Genomic DNA, 24,236 nt, shown 5'->3' with positions numbered 1-24,236 from the left:
AAAAGGTATAAAAACAGTCCGATTCCATATTTAGTAAACCTGCTTAATTCTGAACATTAAGTCACAATTGATTCCCTCAGTTCAGGAGCATTTTCGGGCGTGCAAAACTGTTTGTCTTTGATTTGTCCTTTTGGTTCTGTGCTTTTTTTGGATTGTTTCCCTTGTTCTTATTTTCATGTATTTTTGATGTGGTTTTGTGATTTTGCTGCTTTTGTATTTTTGATGTAAAATTTTTTTAATGTGAGATTTTTGCTGTGTCATTATGTTTCTCTCGTGATTTTTTGCTTGATGTTAACCTTTGTATATTTTTGCTTGTAACCTGTACTACAATTTAGCTTTGCTACAAAGTACATAATGGCCTTTTTAACTTATTTTAGTAATCTAGTAAGAAATGACAATTGCAATATAGTATAAATGATGATAACAATTGTGATGATAATGATAATAATAATAATAATAATAATAATAATAATAATAATAATAATAATAATAATAATAATGGCTGTAATAGTAATAACAATAATATAATATAATCTCGAAGCAATATTTAGGTCTACTGTGAATGCATTCCTTTTTAAATGTCTTTTACCTTATCATGAATTGTATATTTTCATATTTCTCCATTGTTTTGATTGTATTTTTACCTTGCTGTTGTGTTTGAAGTAAAAATAATGAATGAATGAATGAATATTTGTAAGACTTCAAATATGCTGCAATTATATGTAAACTATTACACTACATAAGCATTATGTTAGCATCTCGGTCATTATTTTCTTTGCATCAGGGAAATTAAATATGCAATGCTAACAATTTTAATATTAGCAATACCGATTTGAAAGGCGGCCAACATCTTAAAGAAGAAATATTGAAACTCATGCCCCAAAATTGGCATGAATTTTGGCATACCCTAGAAGTGAACCTGTCACACAAGCAAGTCATCAGAAAATAATGATACAAAATATTTCAATGAAACATAGTACTGACAGTTATATGATCAGAAAACAACTACTAACAAAATAACTACCTGCATTAGCATTGTTTTCTAACAAAACAGTCACTCATCATTAGACCACAGTCAGTATAATAACTGTGTATTTTACTGTGTGCATGATTTGTGATATACTGTATGTAATACAGTATGTACTATATTTACTCTACTGATATGCAATTGACTGCAGAGATGTTGACAAAATGAAATCACAAACACACTACAATTATTCCCTTTAGTGGTAGTTGTCAACATTTTTATCATCAATAAAAACATAACAAAGTGCATAACTGACATTTTGAGTGCAAAAATCATTATTTTCAGAAAAAAAAATGTGTAACCCGATAAAGGATATAGTATTGTGTATTTCAATATGCTAACACTAAAATCACACAAAACACTTTTAGGGCTTTAAAAATACATTTTGCCTTATATTTCGAAAACAGCAAGATGTCAGTTATGCATGCTCTTTTCTTGTGGAAGTGCAGTATACGGTATTTATTATGCCTAATATTTCTTACTGTATGGGGGTTTATTAAACAGAAAAATTAATGGTATATTCTCACTTGTTGATTAAATCAGTCTCAGGCTGTTCAATTTTAAAGATGTTTTTAATTGTAAAGATTACAAACTTACTATGAAATAATTTTTTCCCAGAATGTAGAACAGAAGTGGGCAAAAGCTTAAGTGGGAGAGAGGAGGAAATTGTAAGAGAGGAAACTGTAGGAGTGCTACAAAAAGAGGGTAAGTTTCCATCCAAGTGTAAAGATTTTCAGTAGGCATACATAGCTTTCCATCTGCATTTTTTGTCGAATTGAGGTTTGAGGATTGGTAGGTATAATCTCATTGTTTATCAGAATAGGATGCACTTCTCCATCCCTTGTAAGTAGCAGAGGGATAGTGTTTGGTTATGCCTCTTTTTATAAATTCCTAATAAACCTATTTTTAACAAAATAATTGTTATTTTTGGGCTTTTCATACTCTGGTTGTAATGTTGATGTTGTTAGGGTTGATTCAGGGAATATAATCCAAGGGAAACTGAGGTTTTATCTTAGGTGGTTATTGCATTGTTAATTAACATTCAACATTAATATTTCCTAATGCATGATATATAAAAAATATACTACTGCTACTAGTATACAGTATTTTTATAGAATAAAATTGCATATCAATACTATATTAATACAAATACTTGCTTTCATTTGCTGGTCGTTCTTTTGTCTCTGTCTACCTAGAGCTGCACTGATGAGACCTAAAAGGCCGAAACAGATTATTTTTTCCCTTTTGATTATTTGCATTATTTTGTCATTCTGATCGGATTTTCTCTACTGTTATGTTTGAAAAATATATATAAATTATTTTCAAGTTATGGCCCAATAATCTATTTCAGCAACCGACTTGGAGCAGCTATGTCACACAGTGGGTGTTAAACTCTCTAATCCAGGTAATCTCAGAACCAATTTACCTTATCCTTCATTTCCCTGTGGAAACTTATACCCTGTAAAATAACTGAATTTATTTTCTGTATATTATTTCAACTTGAATAGAGTATAGTAATCGTAACAAAAATCCATTGGAAGGAATTGAATCCACAATCGTTTGTTGGAAAGAAAACATCTTACCCACAAAGATAACATTTCAATACATTATAATATATTATCAATTACTTAATTTTCACTGAGTTTAATGTAAATACTGGATTAATCGTTGCTCTTGAGTAAGTGCGCATCAAACATGATTAGTACAGCAATAGTCACAGTGCTTAATCTGTGACCCTTTACTGTACCAAGCTGGTTGATTAACTCTTAATTTGCCCCAAATCTGAGTCTGTCTACATTCATCACAGGCAGGCATACCGACACAAGTGACTTGAATGAGGACTGCACTGAAATCTGTAAAAAAAATTGATAGGAGCTGCGGGGCTTTGGGCATTTATGTTATACAATGCTTAAAAGTTCAGCAATTTGTTTTATTAGATATAAGCATGTAGTATAATTGTTGTATAATTTACAGTAAAAAAAAATCTTTCAGATGCCATTTATGATGTGGAAGACATATTAAAGAAGAGAAAACGAAAAGGGAGGGTAGAGTATCTGGTGAAGTGGACTGGCTTTGAAGAATGTACGTGGTAAACTTACGAAAATATTCCTGTAAATCTACAGAAATTATGCAAGAAAAATTGACTGCCAGCGACGAGTACAGGCCTATCAAAGAAGAATGCCGCCCTCTGTTGTAGACGCCATTACTGGGGAGTCCCTAATCCCCCAAAATGGCAATGCGGTGTGATGTGTTTATAAACAAAGTACCATTGAGAAATCCACCTTTTTATCTTGCAGCAGAGTAAGCCGTCACAGTCGAACCAAAATTTTATCGAAGTTCAAGATAAGTATATTATTATGTGTAGAAACGTCTGCTCTCTGATCTGTACTGGAGGAGGATCTAGGCTAGGCCTACTTACTCCTCTTCTTTTGGCAGGTCCAATGCGATTTGTCAAGCGCTTCGGTGTATTATCCGCGCAGCAGATAACTAATTTATTTGGGCCTAGCTTAGAAGATTGCTCAGTCAGTGTGTCAGTAGGCTACTGGATAACATGACAACGACGTCTGTTTCTTATGTAGGCTATCTGCTAATTTGTCATCTGCTCTTATTTTAAACAGACCATAACAATGATATAAATATTATTTAATAAATGCTATTATTACTCCTAAGGCATAGTATTATTACTAGCAGAGTCCTAGGCCAACTACAACGCTCTAAACCAAGGCCATGCTATATCTTAGTATTTAGCCCAACAATTTTGGTGAAATGTTTTAAACGTAATTTTGAAGTAGGCCTATGTGGAAAGATGATATTCAAGAATGGCCGAGACTGAATTTCAAAGGCAAGAATTTGACTTGAAAAAGTGGACCTCCCTATATGTCAACATGCATGTTCTTGATTTTGTATTTATTATCACACTACAGTATTTTGTGCATCTGTATAATAATTGCATTATGCCAATGTTAAATAAACACTTTTTTTCCAGTCATGTCAACTATTTCATTACTACACCACCTTGTGATGAACAACCAAATGCAAACTATCGAAGCACAGTGGAAGACCAAAATTACCCGAGTTCTGGAGGGACTTGCATGATTGAGTATAAGTTTGATGGAAGTACAATCTAAAAAGCAGTACACTGCTCACAGGCTATTAGCAACTATCACAATGTTAAAATAACTGTTAAACACACAACAATTATTGGATAAAATTTGATTGTATTGCCTCTGAAATCCACTCTTAAGGTAAATGATGTAGCCATTTTGCAAGACTATCCTTTAATATATGAACTGCATGGGTACATCAGTACGCACACTGATACTCATCACAGATCTTCGCTATTCAATAAAGATGGACAAATTGATTGTTTTTGATGAAGTTTAAGTAGGCCTTTTCTACTGTACATGGTAGATATTTTAACAGAATTAGTGTAAATGTAAAGTATTGTAAACATTATTATTATTATTTCAGCATTGTTAAAATATTGATGCATATCACGTGAATAAAAAGGCAAACTGATCAATTTGCAAGTCTTGGTTCCCCTTTAATTGTTTGCATTGATTTATATAAGGACAGATGATGTTATTCATCAATAGTGATGATGACATTTTTGTGTAATGTTAGACAGTGTTCCAATTTGGTTATCATTTGTGTATGATATTAACATGCTTTTACAATTAATACTGTATTAAATTAAGTGAATTAGTTGAGTGTGATCTGCTGTAACATCACTTAGCAGGGAAACATTTGAGTCTAAAAGTTTAACCAATATTAAGCTACTATCAGTATTTACCATTTACTGTATATGATGTTTCACAGAATATCACCAGTACAACAATTATTACAATTTACAGTCAACCAAGTACATATCGACAGCAATGAAAAGACACTTTATTAACATTGTTTTACTATAGGAACATCATTTATATTGCTTTATACACCTGGATAGAGAGAGATACAAGCCAAGATCTAGTGTCTTGTACAAGGACACATGCTGTGTACATTGCCTGGGTTCTTGGAGAAGACACTTCGCTTGTTTAAATTCCCTAAATAATGTACAGTACTTCTTTTTGATAAGCTGATGTAAAATGTTTAAATATTTTCATTCATATCATGGGCTTTAATTTCAGGACTGGCATCAGTCTGTGTAGATTTGCAGCAAAGCTTATAACACAATCCTAAAAGTATGATTAGTGATAGTAGGATCATAACACTTAACTCAGGCATCTTTTTGGTTTACAGTTCAATATTCGGTTCCAAATATAAACATGGTTGATATCAGTAGAAGTTTCTGGGTGTTCTTTCATTTAACCAACTGCATTTACAACTCTCCTTTTAGGTCTGCCAGGTATTACGGTCACGAACACAAACAAACTGGAGCCTTGGCTAATTGCAAACAGAACTCGGTTTATTTCCAATAAACAACTTCATTACACCATGCACCGGTCAACAAATACACATAGACCATACAATTGCCCACTTTCTGATACCACATGAGCAACAAAAACCACTAAAACTGCATGCTACAGTACTTGGTTTTTTTACACTTGGACATCACGTCCATTCTACCTTACACTGTTTTCTCATTAGCATATCACCGTACCAACCGCTACTGTTTACATTCATGCTCATTTACATATAGGCCTAGCCAGATTTGAGGTAACACTAAGGTATACGAGCTCATGAGGGCGTAACACTCCCCTCTTCCAAAAAAAGTTTGCAATGTAATGAAAACTTTAAACATTAACAAGATAACAGCAACTGACTTTGCCGTAACTAAGAACTGGCTTTGAGTCGCCTAAATGGCAAATGTTACAAGTAATGGTATTAAATACGCATTTTCTGTTCACACCGTTCCCTGTGTTCAAATCTTTTTAAATGTTGCTAGATAGTGTATCTGCAATCACATTATCAACACCTTTAATATGTTTTATTTCTTGGTTATACCTTTAGAGAATCAGACCCTAAGATAAGATAAGATAAACTTTATTGTCCAAATAAAAATGGAAATTCAAGTTCAATTTGGCGTAAAAAGCACTACTCAATTCACAATAAGTTACATTAAGTTACATTAAGATTTACATTGCATTAAAAATAGATGTGTATCCATGCATGTGCGCAGCACATGTATACATACATATACATACACACATATGTATATATGTATACATACATATATACACACATATACACACACACATGAAATTGTATTATCAAAAAGGAATAATAATGAGACCTACATCATTTAGATATGCTAGTTCTTATTGCACTTTGATTAAAAAGTAAGTATATATACACATATCACATACATATAGGCCTACATACACACACATACGCACNNNCATAAAGACTGTGGAGTGGGTGTGTTTCATCTGACAAAATGGCATTTAGTTTATTACGCACATATTGTTCGTATAAAGTTTCAACCGTGATTATATCACAGCCAATGCACCGTTCAGCTGAACGTCTGATCCTTTCAAACTTCCTCTTATTTTCTATGCTGTTTCCGAAAGTGCAAATTAAACAGAAATTGAGCACACTCTGAATAACTGATTTGTAAAATAACAACAGAATAGATTTATCAAGGGAAACACTCCTCAACTTTCTAAGAAAATACAATCTAACTGTTGCTGTATTTGCAACTTTAGTACAATGTGCGTTCCAGGTCAAACAGTCATCAACCGTTACTCCGAGGTAGCAATATTCATGTACCCTATCTACATATTCATTATTAATAACAACCGGATCATGAACACATGGATTTCTACTGAAATCATATATGAGCTCTTTCGTCTTCTTAACATTTAAAATTAAAAAGTGATCCTTACACCATGTAACGAACTTCATAATTTCATTCATATAATCACAGGCATTATTTTCTTTTACGAAACCACAGTATCGTCAGCATATTTAATTATACTCACACTGGGGGACGAGCTTTTGCAGTTGCTTGCATACAAAGTAAATAGAACCGGGGACAGCACGCACCCTTGGGGAGCACCTGTATTAATTATACGTGTACGTGATTTAATGTTATTAACTTTAGTCACTTGCTCTCTATTCCAGAGAAAACTATGAACCCATAAAATAAGTTTAGGATTAATATTCATTTCCATCATTTTATTAACCATGATATGTGGTTGAATTGTGTTAAACGCACTGCTAAAATCTATAAATAATGACTTCACGACTGATTTTGTTTTCTCAAGGTGGTCAACAATACCATGTAGGTAACATAATACCGCATCCTCCACTCCCCGTTTTCTTCGATATGCAAATTGGGTAGGGTCGGGAATCACTCCTTTATCAGATAACAGGTGTTTTAGAATTACCTCTGGTTTTAGAATAACCTCTGGTTTTTGTTTTTCATCTTTAAATTTGCACAAACACAAGGGGGTTGTGATCAGTAAAAACTTCAATTGGGGTGATCGTTGGGCATAAATATATATCAAACTGTTGTAAGGACATAAGGAGAGCTAATGCCTCTTTCTCAATAGTCGAGTAACGGCGTTGTGTCTCATTAAATTTTCTTGAAAAGTAACAAACAGGGTGATCAACCCCACCTTGTTCCTGCATCAACACAGCCCCAATTCCTATGTCACTTGCATTAACAGCAAGCTTGAAGCGTTTTTCAAAGTTTGGCGCCAACAAACGATTTCTGGCATTCTGATGACCAGTAAAATTTTGTACCTTTCTTTTACAGGTCAGTCAAAGGGTTCGCTACTTCCGAAAAGTTTTGGCAAAACTTCCTATAAACCAGCCATGCCCAGAAATCTCATAACACCCCTCTTATTCGTTGGTGTCGCCATTCTTACTATCGCTTCAACTTTGCCTGTGTGGGCTTAACTATTCCTTGGCCTATTTCATGTCCAAGATAAGTTACGTGTGCTTTACAAAAGTCACTTTTACTTAGATTTACTGTAATCTGCATGACAGAACATTTATCAAAGAAAGCAACAATTTTAGCAATATGATCGTTCCAATCACCACTTTCAATAATGATATCATCTATATATGCCCAACACCCAGGTATGGACGACACAACCTCATTCATCATCCTTTGGAAGGTCGCTGGGGCATTCTTTACTCCAAAGGGCATCACTTTATAACGATACAAACCGTCAGGCGTTACAAAAGAACATATATCTTTGGGCCTCTCTGACAGGGGAACCTGCCAGTAGCCTTTTAGCAAGTCAAATTTTGTTATGTACTTAGCAAAACCAATACGGTCAATACAATCATCGATTCGTGGAATCGGAAAACAATCAGTTTTAGTGACAGAGTTCACCTTTCTGAAATCAGTACAAAATCGGAAAGTACCATCTGGCTTGGGAACCAACAAACAAGGGGAGCACCAATTACTATTGCTATGCTCTATAATGTTATTCTCGAACATGTAGTCAATCTCCCTTCTCATTTGCTTTAGTTTTAACGGATTTATCCTGTATGGTGGTAGTTTTACGGGGGTTGCATTTTCCACATCAACATCATGCTCTACAACCCTACATACATTTGGTACATCAGAAAATAAATTATCGAACTCGACAATGAGTGCATGTAATTCAGTTCTTTTCTCTAGAGACAAGTGGTTAAGTTTTGTATCAAGGTTAGCAAGGATCTCAGAGTTTTTAGACTAATTTGAGGTCCTCCGACCTCACCCCCGTGGAAAAGTGTGTGTCACATTCACTGTTATTGGACACCGATGCTACAGAAGCAACTGTCTTCACCGCTGCCCCTTGATTAACTTCACCACTTGTCTCTCGATTGTGATAACGTTTCAACAAATTGACATGGCAGAGTTGTTTACTTTTCCTGCGATCAGGTGTAATTACAACATAGTTAAGGTCATTAACCTTTCTCTCAATTTTATATGGACCATGGTACTTTGCCTGGAGTGGTGACCCTAATATAGGCAAAAGAACAAGAACATCATCGCCAACATTAAACATTCGTGATTTGGCAATTTTGTCATAGTACATTTTCATGCTATCCTGTGCATTTTCTAAGTTGGTTCGTGCCATATCAAGAGCATTAAATCAGCCTCGTCTTAAAGTTTAGTACATAATCTAACATATTGACTGATGTTGCATCACCACCTAACCACTTCTCCTTCAGAGGTTTAAGGGGTCCTCGAACGGTATGACCGTAAACCAAATCGAAGGGGCAAAAGCCAAGGGATTCTTGGACAACCCCAAGAATTGCGAACAGCAAATGAATCCCTTCATCCCAGTCTTGATTATTGTCTATACAGTATTTTCTTAACATCGATTTGAGTGTCTGGTGGAAGCGCTCTAATGCACCCTGCGACTGTGGGTGGTAAGCGCTTGATACGATTTGATGAACGCTCAACATATGCATAAGTTTTAAAAAAACTTTAGAGATGAAATTCGACCCTTGGTCAGACTGAATGTATGCCGGAAAACCCACTAACGTAAAAAATTTAATAAGAGCCTTTAAAATTGAACAAGCAGTTATATTCCTCAAGGGAATGGCTTCTGGAAATCGGGTTGAGGCGCATAATATGGTTAGCAAATACTGATTTCTAGATCTCGTCTTTGGTAAGGGACCGACACAGTCCACAATCACGCGATGAAATGGCTCTTCGAAAGCCGGAATGGGATTGGGGTACCTTGGGAATCGTCTGATTTGGCTTTCCTGACACGTATGGCATGTTTCACAGTACAGTAGAACCTCGTTTTTACGTACCCCAGTTATACGAACCCTCCGTTTTACGTACGCCTCGTATTGACGATGACGTCATCAAAAACCCCGAAAATATTCAAAACAAACGGCCCTTTTCAGAGCAACCATAAGTAAAAAGACTATTACAATAAACTATAACAATAAACAAACCATAATAATGCAACGTATTTTCGAATTATTACACTAGACACACGGTTTTATTTGAACACTTTATTATGACATCGTAAAGTGATGAATAAAAACACTAAACACATGGTTTTATTCGTAGGCCTAGATGCTTGCTTTAGCCTAGCTAGGTAACATCGTTCGTTCATACACACATGTATTGAGTCTTACGTACGTATTAGGTCAAAGGTTACCACAAATTTAACCCAACCTCTATTTTACGAATCCCCCGGTTTACGTACGCCCTCCGGTCCCGTGCCGTACGTAAATTCGAGGTTCTACTGTATTGAACAACATCTTGTCTCATTTTCGGCCAATAAAAATGTTGTCTTATTCTATCAAGGGTTTTATTAATCCCCAAATGACCAGACAACTTGTGGTCATGCGCTAAAAATAATACTCGCCGTCTATAACAAGTCGGAACAACAATCTGGTAAACAACACACCAGTCGTCAGCCGCGGGGACATTGAGTGGCCGCCATTTTCGCATCAACACCCCTGATTTGATAAAGAAACAGGAAGGGACAGTCGCAATTTCATTTTGATCAAGGGCCCCCTCAGAGAGAGATCGAAGACCCTGATCCTCTTCCTGTGCCCGAAAAAATTCCCCTCTATCAAGAGATAAATTTAATGATTCTGAATCATTATTGTCAATGGGTGAACACCTATCCAATTTGGTATCATCAAGAGCCAAAAATGTATTTGATAAATCAATATCAGTCGTATGTGATTCATAGACCGTGTTACAGCACAGGCAGGAAAAATATTAGGAAACTCTTCATTGAGTTGCTCTGTGCTAATTACAGCTTGTGGCATATTGGTAACACGAGGTTCTGGTACTACTTTACTACCAGCTAAATCATTGCCCAATAATAGGGACACACCTCCGACAGGCAGAGAAGGCATTACACCAACCAAACCTGACCCCGTTACCAAAGCAGACTGCAAATTAATTCTGTGGAGTGGGAGACTAGTAGAGCCACATTCTACTCCACTTATAAAGACATTGGCTCCCGTGGACGACTTCTCAGAGAGTGGAAGAATACCAGCTAATAATAGGCTCTGGGATGCACCGGTATCGCGTAGAATTATTACGGGCTGTAAACATGTATCATCTAGCGAAATACCCATCAGTAACAAAAGGTTGATAATGGTCATCAATGACGTCCTTAGAGGTAGCATCAATATGCCCTTCACTATACAATATAGAATTAGGTGGTTTACAATGTTGCAAAGATTCGGTTGCTACTAGGCCAGCTGGTGAAGCAACAGCAGTTTTGTTCTTTAATTTATAGCAATCTGAAATGATATGACCTGATTTCTTATAATATGCACATGACAATTTTGACCTACCGAACCTCGACTTCCTACTATCAGATTGCGTAGTGTGGAAGTTACGTGTAGATGGATGAACATAGGTACTTTCCTTATGATGTTCTTTTGGTTAAGCTGGATCACGTGATTGAACATGATCAGACTTACTTAACTCATGCTTATGAACAAGAAAATATTCATCGGCCAATTTTGTAACCTCGTATACATCTTTAACCTTATGTTCATCCAGATAGGTTCGTACAACATTAGGTACACAACATTTAAATTCTTCAATCAAGATTAATTGTTTAAGAGCATTATAGTTAGACTTAGTATCCTCTGAACACACTACCTATCAAACAAGATTTCTTTTTCACGTAAGAATTCCGCATGGGTTTCCTTATCCAACTTCTTATACTCTCGAAACTTTTGTCGGTATGCTTCGGGTACAAGCTCGTAACCTTTCAGTATCATAGCTTTAACCTTCTTATAATCAGCACTATCATTGACTGAAAGCGTAGAAAATATTTCATGTGCTTTCCCTTTCAACACACTTTGTAGCAAAATTGACCAGTGTTTAGTTGGCCACTTTAGATTTTCAGTACTTTTTCAAACTGTTGGAAATATTTATCGACATCCTTCTCCTGAAACGGTGGAACCAAACGAATAACTCGGCTGGGGTCAAACTGACTGTGCGTGACGGACGTCGATATGCTCTGTAATTCCAACTCCTTCATTTGTACTGCAGCTTTCAATTTATCACGTTTAAGTTTTCCTCGTTCTTGCTCCAGCTTATTAAGTTGAAGTTCGAATTTTCTTATTTCAGGAGATACGTCTGGGAGTACCTCAGGTAAGTAGGTCATAAATATATCTGGAAGCACACTTTCATCCACTAAATGCTCAACAACAAGCCTTTTAATCTCGGCTTTCCTCATCGCCGATCGTACTTCCAAATTATAGTGCTGTGCTACTTTAAAAAGATTACTCATGCGCGTACATCTCCTGCAACTCCATCATGTAGGAAAACAACGAGTCACAATCAAAATGGCAGTCTCAAGCACGAAGCAGTTATGCAGTAACTTGAGGCCGGACGAGCCCCCACTTATGTTACGTCACGAACACAAACAAACTAGAGCCTTGGCTAATTGCAAGAGAACTTGGTTTATTTCCGGCCAATAAACAACTTCACTACACCATGCACCGGTCAACAAATACACATAGACCATGCAATTGCCCACCTTCTGATAGCACATGAGCAACAAAAACCACTAAAACTGCATGCTACAGTACTTGGTTTTTTTACACTTGGACATCACGTCCATTCTACCTTACACTGTTTCCTCATTAGCATATCACCGTACCAACCGCTACTGTTTACATTCATGCTCATTTACATATAGGCCTAGCCAGATTTGAGGTAACACTAAGGTACGAGCTCATGAGGGCGTAACACAGGGTATAATGGTTTCTGTAAATAATAAATTGACAATAATTATTTCTTGATAGCCACATTATACTAATGTCCTTGTAAATTATTAGCACTCTACAGTAATTTTTGAAGAACATCCCATTAGAGTAACTGAACCACAATAATCTGGTAGTGTATTGTGTCTGCTTTCAGTAGGTCATGCGTACTGTACAACATGTGGATACATATATTATTTAAAAAAAACTATCTACAGTAACTAGGAAACAAAGAACAACTTTTGAACAGAAAATTATTTTTTTTAATCTGTGAGATTGAGTTAAAATGTTTGGTTATTAGAATTAACATATTCACAGTACATAGTCAAACAGGCAAAATAAGCTTTTGATATTTAACTTACATTATCATATCCCATGCTGATGAGGTCGCATTGATGACTGGGCTCTGTTAATGAAATAAAGTAGAGCAAAACTGTAAAACAAACCATAATTTAACATTTAGAATTATTACTTAATAAAATAGTACAGTAATTATAATCATCATTTTTCCTCATACAAAATCTATTTATTCCATCAAATGGTTCAGAAAAATTGTTAAATTTTAAATTACAGTTTGAGAATACAAAAGGGGATAACAGAGGGCCACCACTGGTATACACCAGCCTCTTGCACCACTTTTTTAGGGTGGTGTACAATGAGAAATCAAGTGCCTAGGGCTAGTAGGTAGGCCCTCTCTGGCGTCATGCTATTCTCTCTAGGCCCGTGTAAATTTGTTATCTGCTACGCTGTCGTTGGCCCTCTTTCTTGTTAATGTTACAGTAGTGTTATAATCTGATTAGCTAGCCTACCCTAGGCTAGATACCTAGATACTTTAGACGGCCTAGTCCTCATAGTAGTCTGGGACCCGGTGTTCCCTACAGGCTAGCTAGGCCTAACGTAACATATACAGTATACGATCTATCGAGGCCCCTAATTCCTATCGTTATTAATATATTCTGTCTTAAATACACGAAATATACTTATCTTTGATTGTGATAAAATATATGAAGACTGACGACATTATGCAGCTGCTACTGTCGAAAAAAACCCTGTTGTTCTCAGCAACTACTGCATTGAAAACTAAACTCTGCATTGCATCTTAAAACTTCGCGGTACCCCCATGACGAAATTCTTCCCCTTAGAAGAAACGGTCACTGGTGGGTTGGATGATTGATTGCTAACGGCCTTCACAATGAGTAAACAAGACCTTGGTAGTAGGAGAAAATTGGACACAGTTCAGCCAGTATTGCTCCAATCATGGTCAAATTTCAGAAAGTAGACACAATTTCTGAATCTAATGTTATTATTTAAAACATAAAATGTTTTAAACCAAAATCCGACCATAATGAAAAAAGACAGTAGCTGTACGTCTGTGGATTTACTTTACTTTTTTCACGAATTTCGGGAACGTAAAACCGTGACTTGGCGATCGGGAGAATACTAGCCAGAAAGATGCATCAATATTTTATTAGTTCTCAAAAAACAAAGATGGTAATTTTGGTCATTTTTAATACACATATGTATTAATACATTGAAAATGACATGGTGTATTGGTGTTTATGCTGGCCTAAATAAATATAAGAATACGATTCTTTCTAGCCTATTCTATTTATTTTATGATCGTGTGGCGTACAGCAATGTTATACTCACATTCCCGGCTATCCAGGGGCTATTCTGCAGCTTACAGCTGATGTATTTCAATCTAGGCTCAGAGAGTAGTAAATCTCTATGTTATAGGGCCTCCGAATCGAGCGATAAATATTTAGTTGACAGTTAGAATTTAGGAACAGAGAATAACTCGTCATGTATTAAAATCAAATGCTAAATTGATTTTATAACTGATATTCTGTATCTTCGTTGCATACGATCTACAGACGATTACTCGCTCTCACGGCCAGTGCACAACGTCACGAACGAACGAAAAGTCTATATGCTTGAGTCGTGGGCGATTTAGAACCGTCCATTTTGCGGCAGGGTATTCATTTTGTATTATAACTATAAATACACATGCCTAAACATTACCACATGTGTATTAACCGTTATAATAAACATGTTTAAATATTATATTAATATTCAAACACGTGCACTAACCGTTATAATACACATGTTTAAATACTATTATAATAAGCTTCACCGGGCATTCAATGGTTCGGTCTTGGGATGCCAGGGTAGGCGCTTCAGTTCAATCTTATTATTTTTGTTTGTTATGCATCGTAATTTTCCCGATTTTTAGGTGTGAACACAATTTGTATTTTCTTTTTAATTATACTGTGGTATAGACAGAAGAACAATTCCCAGTCAAAAAATACTTGCGGGAAATTCAGTAGTTGCTTCTGTTCGTTACGGACTGCCAATGCACTTTTTGACATCACACCACACCTAAACATGCGCTCCCGATTATAACTTCTGTTGTTGTTAAGAGAGTATTAATTGTTGTAGCCAAGATTGTAGGCTTATTCATTACGTTTGTCATGCCTGACCATTGTAAACGAAATATCTCTAGATCACTAACCTTCCTAGGCCTAACTACAATAAGTAGGCCCTACGCGACCTTCGCAGGCCGCCGGCAGCTGGTAATACATTTTAGGTAAGTAGCGAATCTGTCACCCAACCTGTCACTTGTTACAGGGGGTTGGATGATCCATTACCCGAGTAGGTCGGGTAGCAGGACCGAATTCGCTAAGGGCTGATTTTCGGCATGCCGACTTCGCAAATGCCACCCCCAGTAATGGCGCCGACAATAGAGGGCGACACTCAAAAATGCTCTCATGTATAGGTCTATACTCGCCAACCGGGTGTTGATGGGGAGCTATGAACGAGTATACTCGTCAAAAACAGAGCACCTTTATAACGTTGCTCACTCCACATGGCTTACCTTGAAAATCTACAGCCTCTACGGCGGTAGTTCAGGGAAGATACGCCTACACTATAATGTTAAAATAATTTATGTATGTTGTGTTTCATTGCAGGCAGTGTAAAATTTGGTGGTGCCCTTTATACTTAATAATTGCATTTCCAAAGTAGAAATAATGCAATATAGGTGCAATAATTATATGTGTGTTATACTAATCTAGAAACATTTTCAGTTTCAAAATATATAACTACTCATTATATATAACATACGTATTGTGATTTGTTTCATTTTTGCAAGAAAATTTCCAGCAACTTGTATACTTGTCCATTAGTATTTCCCTCTAATATATTAGACACGCTATTTTGATATGTGACTAGATAAGATTTAAAAAAAAAAACCATGTTTGTACATTTTAACTTGTTCTGGCACACAGGAAGGAACTTGGAAAAAAAGGTATGGCAGTCAGCTTGTTAATTAACTGATTCTTTATTCTTATTCTCACACCTTGTGTGAGAGAATAAGTAAAATAAAACATTGACTATTAAATTAACTATGAAGCTCTTGGTTTTTATATTACATAATGATATAAATACTATTCTGATTTGCCTGTCACATGTATCTTTGATATGTACAGTAAATTCTGGTGTAATTACTCATGGTTTTTCATCACTCTTGCTGATGAAGGGTCGTAGAAATATCCCAGTTGCCAATAAAATAGTGTTTTTTAAAGTCCATTATGGAAGTTCTTTCATTGTTTTTCTATATTTTGTCAGAAAAAATATATATGTGTGTGTATGTATATATGTAATTAGATTTATATGGCACATAACACCGAGGTTTCTATGCACTGATACAACTTAGCATCCACCAATTCCAAAGGATATTTCAATGCTAGGATGACTTTCAGCTGAAAGGTATGAAGCTCTTTCACTCAAAAGAATTTATTAATCCAGAATTTGGCCATAGAGTCATTTCGCAGTGTCAGTTCACCCTCATTGTGGTATCAGTGGCCTATCAATATGGTAGTACTGACCACATTCAAATATAATATGAAGTGCTTTATGGTAATTTACTTGATATATGTTGTTAAAAAAATACAGTGTACACTTAATTAGTGTGATTGCAAGATTAACATTGTCAGCAAAAATTAATGTGTTATGAAGAATAATATGTATCAGTAAAAAATTGGTGGGTAATAAATTGCGGCCACTGATGTATATACAGTATGCCTACAGTAATGTATATGTTGTTTTATTTAATTTCATTTATTTATACCAATTTATAGAGAATTATAAATTATTTATTTTTTCAATTTCATGTTGCCCTTGCCCTATTGATCAAAACAGCATTCAAGATCAATCACACGATGACCATGTTTTGATCTAAAATCTTAATGAAACGTTGTTTTTGAGGAACACCATGTTTTGTCAAAAGTTATGATTCATAACACAATTCGTAACGCAAAGTGGCAACATTCGTTGCCGTGGTGTAAAATCAAAATAAAAAATTTTGAACAACCAGGGCGACCTGAAATAAAATTATAACTTAAACATAACAAGATGAGTGTTTTTTTTATGCTATTGCAATAGGGCCCCTTAAGTCAAACCTAGCCTAAGCCAAAATGACAGACCTCTAGCCCATATTAGGTAGGTCTCTCTAGTGTGCGACGGCTAGGCGTAGAACAAAGGTCAACGGACGACTGCTAGGCCTATTAGTAGTACGGCTACAAAAATCAATCTAGCAGCTTAACATAAAAAGGAAAATCATAATTATTAGTCATTATTTTTCTGTAAAATAAGTATTAATTTCAAAGCGGGAGTTAAATCATGGTAGGCCTAGAACTGTTACCTTGACTGTATAGTTATGGGCGAATAAATTTGTTCCTGATCGCACATGAAGATCTGCACAACGTAATGCGCTTTATTGACCACGGTGTAACTAATGTTAAATATGGGTTAGTTGTTGGTGCTTTTTAATGCGTAGTATGCACAGTTCCATAACACAGTTCCTTTTAGTACACTGCAAACTTTTATTCACACAAACTGTACGTTACGTGGTTACAATCAGCTAAACGCCAGGTTTCAGATGTTAGAGAACCCTTTTTGAGTGGAGTCAGCTCAGCTCTGTACTTTTCTTCTGTGTACTCCTAACTACTAAATTGAATCTAACTACTGACTCAGTGATATGGGGGTGTTTGCCTATTTTACTTCAGGTAATGGGGGTTTGTCTCAAGTTATAAGTCACCTCATACTTATAGAGTTTCTGATTGGATCATAGAGAAATTCTTTCTCTATGATTTAGTAACTTGTTTACCAAAAAACTGCTAATTAAGATGTATCACAAACTTCAGAGCTTAGGCTCAAAACTGACAATCATACTGTAGCCTAGATTCATAATGTGAGAAAGGCCAAGTCCAACTGACTAGGGTAAGTTATACAATGTCCAGTTATATTATTAGATTATCTGTATACTCAAGTTGACCATTACAACTGTCAAACCAATTTAAGGCATTTATCAGGTGAAGGGTATCGATTCCAATGGTTATGCAAGTTAATACCATTGAACCTTAATACTACATTACATTCCTTTCAATTATTTTTTTTCTTTTTTTTTTAACATCATAACATAAAGGTAAAATGTACTACAGTGTGTAGTAGGCATAAAGCATATATATATATATATATATATATATATATATATATATAACAATTCATTTAAAAAAAATTAAATCGTTAAACATAAGAAATCATAGCATATAATACAAGTGGTGCAAGATGAATACGTGTCAATTTCCATCATTTACTCATATTTACTCTCTCTTTCTCTCCATTCTTTTTTCTTAAAAAATACAAATGAATAACATTTTTGATTTTCGAGGCTAATCAATCTAATATGGTTTTTTGCATGTGTCTTAGTCATCGATTTAACATTAGATTGTGTTTAAACGTCTAGGCTTGCCATATCCGACGTAATGTAACTTTATGAGAAGGAACTTAAATTAACTGTTATTTAACTTAACATTATTTACTTTACTTATTTCCTAAAAAATCAATTGCTTCTATTACACGTAGACTTGAATTCATCTAGTCGTGTTTACTAGCAATACACATATGCACTTTAACTCGTTATCGTTTAATATCATCACGTATTTCATATAAATCATTTATTAGTATACCTTTATCATACATTTATCCTAAGCATTTCATGACAAGTAAAATTATCTAAATTTGGATTATTTGTACCCATGTATTTATATTCAGTATTCATTTAAACTGACGCGTTTAAAGCTTAAATGATAATTGATATAAATAAATTAATTTAATAATTTTATTAATTTACTGGCCAGAAGTTTTTTTTAATTATAAAATGTTTAATTGATATGACTTGGACGTGTAAAGAGGAAGAAATTCTTCGATTATAATATGTGATGATAACCATTCACTTACTAATTGCACCACTCGTAAACGCACTTCAAAATTCGAGAACGTTGAATTTTATTTACTTATTCCCAAATTATACCTGGGTGGAGTTCTGACAAGTTCCTGCTTTTAGATTTCAAAAAAGTACATTTTATGGCACACCAAAATATATTACCGCTGGTATTTTTAAGTTTTATAATGTAGTGGTGTTTATTAATTATTTGATTTTTTACGTTTCTTGGGTATTGAAATAAATTACCGTTTCGACATCGTTATTCTCGACCGATGGCCAGGACCTATGGCCGGCGCAGTATAAACCATACCTGGGTGGAGTTAACACTAGCAATTTTAATAACCTAGGAATAACCTAGGAAAAAAATGTCGTTTTTTGGTATAGGTGTCCAGGGAGTAGTTTCCCGGCAACTATTGTAACTACTTTGGTGTTACATGGTTACATGTCTCATACATTTAACAGTAACAAACGTGTGCTGTGTGTAGGGCCAGTCATTGATAGCATACATGGTAACTTCCTGTGAGTTACATTGTCTCTAAACAAGTAACTGTATGCGTATCCGGTGTGAAAACACATTACAAAAACAATTGATTTATATAAAAAATGTTTAGATTTTATTTTAAAATGATTGGAGACTAATAAGAAGCTTATCACGAACATGTACTGTAGGTTAAAAGTATCTGCAGTAGTAATAAACATCTGCAGCGGCAGATTCAGCCAGTTAAGGGGAGGGCGAATGCATGTACTAAGCAGGCAAGAGTCTTGGTGCAGAAGCTATCGGGGTGTAAGGATCTTTCTTGAAGCTCTTGCACTTTCGTTAATTTGATGTATTTTATAATTTTTTTTTTTTTTATTAGAATGGCAATATTCCATAATATTTACATTTTTTTAACAAAAGAATAGAGGGGACGTACACCATTCTAAATCTTCCACTAAATCTGTAACATTAAGTGAACATTTAAATGAATACCAAACTAATACCAATCACATTAATTAGTGCATGTAATTTCTTCATTGAAAAATTATGCCACAAATCAGAATAGAGCGACTGTGCCAATTACAAGAACGATATTCGTTTGTGTATGTAGTTTGTAAAATGTGTAAATCATTCTATAATGTAATTACTAAGGATTTGTGTTATATTTTTTTTTATAATAAATCATATTGAAGTTCAGTAAAGTTGAAATGCCTGTTGTGTCATGGCCAATATTGCTAAGATGTGTCTAAGAGACAGTATATATATATATATAAATTTATTATAACAATTAATTTGTATTATAATTAATTGTGTTGGGGCTCCTTTTCTTTTATTATAAATAGTGGACCTCTTTTTATTGTGACTAGCAAACTTCTTTTTCTATGACTAGCCGCATCTTTTATCTATTATGACAAGCGAACCTTTTTTTTTATATTATGAATAGCAAACCTTTTTTTTATATTAAAAACAACGAACCTCTTTTTTTAAAAATTATGAATAGCGAACCTCTTTTTTTAAAATTATGAATAGCGAACCTCTTTTCTTATTATGAATAGCGAGCCTTATGACTAACGGTCCTATTTTCTATTATAAATAACGAACTCTTTTCTTGATTATGACTAATGAACCCTTTATTATGACTAGCGAACTTGCACTTTCGTTAATTTGATGTATTTTATAATTATTTTTTTTTGTATTAGCATGGCAATATTCCATAATATTTACATTTTTTTTACAAAAGAATAGAGGGGACGTACACCATTCTAAATCTGCCACGGAATCTGTAACATTAAGTGAACATATAAATGAATACCAAGTTAATACCAATCACGTAAATTAGTGCATGTAATTTCTTCATTGAAAGATTATGCCACAAATTAGAATAGAACGACTGTGCCAATTACAAGAACGATATTCGTTTGTGTATGTAGTCAATATTTACTTCAAAACAATGGACAAATAATTTTCTAATGAGAAACAGACACTAATTACAAACCTATTGGGCTTGCAGGACTTCGGTCACTGTACAACAGTCGGCAGAGTCTTCTCAGTCCTAGTTTATCTAACGTATGTTTGAAATCATCTAGTAACTTATCATCATCTGCCAGTATGAGATTATTTTCCAAGTCCATTATAAGTGACCACTTGTCACTGTATTGGCCAGGAAGCTCATAACGCTGTGCAATCAACCTGATGTCATGGTCGATGAGTTGCAGTCCAAAGGTCATCACAGACTGCCTGAACTTAGAGAAATGAGTGATCTTGATATTATCAAGGCGTGGACAGTTAGGGATGTGTTTCTGCAAATGGAGTACACTGGTGAGGTTAATGGTCTCCAACAGAATACTTATATCATCTGCCTTTAGTATGGCAGTGTCCCTCAGAGCATTAAACAGCTCAGTTGCCTCTGCTGCCTTATGTACAGTATTTGCATTCTTAATTTCATCTTTGAGGGCCACTTTCCATATGTTAAGATCTGTACCGATGCTCTGTGAAACTGTTAGAAGCACCCTAGGAAATACTGACTCATCTACTGCAAAACCTGCAATTATCATAACATCAATTTTGTTAATCACTTTTATTTGTTATACTTTGTATTATACAGTAAGTTTTAACACTGTGCCATTGCCAACATGGCTGTTTCCCCCCCACTCCTGGTCTTTTGTCAACCAGACAGTTGTTAAATGTAGGTGGTCGTTGTTCTATTAACAGAAAACCTTTTTAAAGTATGAAAATAATGTCGCACGTGTTGGATCAAAATCTTTGCCGGGCCATAGTTGGCAAGCAGGCTGAATACCAGAGACCTTGGCTTTTATGAATTGTTTCATGTCTAATGATTGCTACATAAATGTTCATATTATTATTCATATATTTTTTTTAGCTGCATTTAATTGCTGTTGATGTTTTAATCCGATTCGCTGATACTGATTCCATTAAGTATTTCAAGTTTTTTTTTTGTTTATAACTTATAAATACAATCACAATATTTAATTATAATCTCTGTTCAACTAGCTTAACACAAAAGCATTAAATTACTTTTAAATATTCAAGAAAAAAATAACACTAACAGATTCAAACAAAAAATCATGTAAGAAACAATAATAGTAGAAATACATCACGGAGGCAAACAACTTAAGTGGTGTTGGTGGGCCTAGATGTGTATAAGAGCCATCATCACCCCTATTTCTAGACTTCTAGATACGCTGCTGGGTGGGCACTAAATAGTGTAGGGTGAAAACCAGGTGGCAATAGGCACTGGACAAGATGACAAAAAACTGAGTTCCAAATGGTGTAAGACAGCAAAGAACAAACCAGATACCACCAATAGCCAATAGGCTAAGTGGCAATAGGTATAGTAGAATGTTGTGTAGCAATATTGGCCATGACACAACAGGCATTTCAACTTTACTGAACTTCAATATGATTTATTATAAAAAAAAATATAACACAAATCCTTAGTAATTACATTATAGAATGATTTACACATTTTACAAATATACCATTATAGCAATAACAAATAAATGTTTGAAAGAAAAATGTATTTAAACAAATAATTATGTAATAATCCCTACCTAGAGTTGACACTTGAGCGGCTTTCTTGAAGTCTTCTTTTTGGGCTTTAGGAAAGAAAAGGAACAGGTTCGCTAATTATAATAGAATAACAGGTTCGCTAGTCATAATAAAGGGTTCATTAGTCATAATCAAGAAAAGAGTTCGTTATTTATAATAGAAAATATGACCGTTAGTCATAAGGCTCACTATTCATAATAGGAAAAGAGGTTCGCTATTCATAATTTTAAAAAAAAAGAGGTTTGCTAGTCACAATAAAAAGAGGTCCGCTATTTATAATAAAAGAAAAGGAGCCCCAACACAATTATTTGTAATACAAAATAATTGTTATAATAAATTTATATATATATATATATATATATATATATATAATTTATTATAACAACGGCTTTAGGAAAGAAAAGGAACATTATATTTTTCATTTGTATCAACTTTTTTTTACTTTCTCCAACAAATTTATTATACCAACAAAGCTCATATTATCATTACGAAAATATCAACATTAAGCATCAAATTACCGTTATTGCATAGGTTTGATAAAAACCCCCAGCAGAAAGCCATATAAAATTTGGCAAAATTTGTCATCTTTCGCACTGATGATGAGAATCGTTTTCTCGAAACATGTTTGCTATACGATCGGGCTCAATGAGTCCGCGATCACGATTAAAGTCTATTACTTGCTTTATAAAGTGGCTTGTGGTGTTTTTACTTATACGGAATTTTGGTGGCATAATTCAGATTATTTATATTACATATATTACAGCAATATGATATCATTATAAATATACAAGAAAAATTACACAATACTAATGTGGACCCTGGGAATAAAAATACACAAATGCTCGTCAATGAACTAATCACCAAAAGAAGACTACGCTAATATGGCCATGTAAAAACGAAAGAAAACTACATGAAAGAAACTACATGAAACCCACATAGTGTACTTGGATCCCTTGGAAATAGAAGCCGACAAAGAGAAGACCAGTTAAATGCTGGGAAGATTTTGTGAAGTTAGACTGCTAAACCAGAGGGCTCATGTTTCATGTCAAATGTATGCAGGGAGTGTCAAGGTAGAAGAATGTGGCTACACATGAATCAGAAGCCATCAAACACTCAGTAGCTGGAGTGAACACTTGGCCAAATTATGTACTCAAATTGTTTGGAAAGTTTTTTTATCTAATCCCACCCTCATCGGGGTCCACTCGCAAGTCATAAGGTTCGCTATTTATAAGGTCCATTGTTCATAAGGTCCGCTAGTTATAAGTACAATTGTTTATAAGTTTCACTATTCATATTTTTTTTAAAGTTCACTATTCATAAAGCTTATTATTTATAAGGTTCGCTAATTATAATAGAATAACAGGTTCGCTAGTCATAATAAAAGGTTCATTAGTCATAATCAAGAAAAGAGTTCGTTATTTATAATAGAAAATAGGACCGTCAGTCATAAGGTTCGCTATTCATAATAAGAAAAGAGGTTCGCTATTCATAATTTTAAAAAAAGAGGTTCGCTATTCATAATTTTTAAAAAAAGAGGTTCGTTGTTTTTAATATAAAAAAAAGGTTTGCTATTCATAATATAAAAAAAAAGGTTCGCTTGTCATAATAGATAAAAGATGCGGCTAGTCATAGAAAAAGAAGTTTGCTAGTCACAATAAAAAGAGGTCCACTATTTATAATAAAAGAAAAGGAGCCCCAACACAATTAATTATAATACAAATTAATTGTTA

The 24,236-nt window shown here is 34.6% G+C and overlaps 1 protein-coding gene across 5 annotated transcripts in view; it reads right to left on the bottom strand.

Annotated features, from left to right (window-relative positions):
• Positions 1 to 20,734: 20,734 nt before the first annotated feature.
• LOC117103038 overlaps positions 20,735 to 24,236 on the bottom strand; it is a 55,194-nt gene continuing 51,692 nt past the window's right edge. For 3 of the 5 annotated variants that reach the window (XM_033243499.1, XM_033243500.1, XM_033243501.1), the window contains 2 exons: positions 22,509 to 22,553; positions 20,736 to 21,478 (listed from right to left, as the gene is read on the bottom strand). In XM_033243499.1, the coding sequence (XP_033099390.1) occupies positions 20,925 to 21,478; positions 22,509 to 22,553 (599 nt within the window). In that variant the 3' untranslated portion in view covers positions 20,736 to 20,924. Of the gene's footprint in view, positions 21,479 to 22,508; positions 22,554 to 24,236 lie in introns of all 5 variants that reach the window. The other 2 variants (XM_033243498.1, XM_033243503.1) reach the window with 2 other exon arrangements.

Source organism: Anneissia japonica, unplaced genomic scaffold, assembly GCF_011630105.1.
Source record: "Anneissia japonica isolate Jap-2015-1 unplaced genomic scaffold, ASM1163010v1 scaffold8218_len373358_cov135, whole genome shotgun sequence".
Classification (NCBI taxonomy): Eukaryota; Metazoa; Echinodermata; class Crinoidea; order Comatulida; family Comatulidae; genus Anneissia; species Anneissia japonica.
Note: the sequence above shows the minus strand (reverse complement) of the source record. Positions and strands in the feature narration are given on the sequence as shown.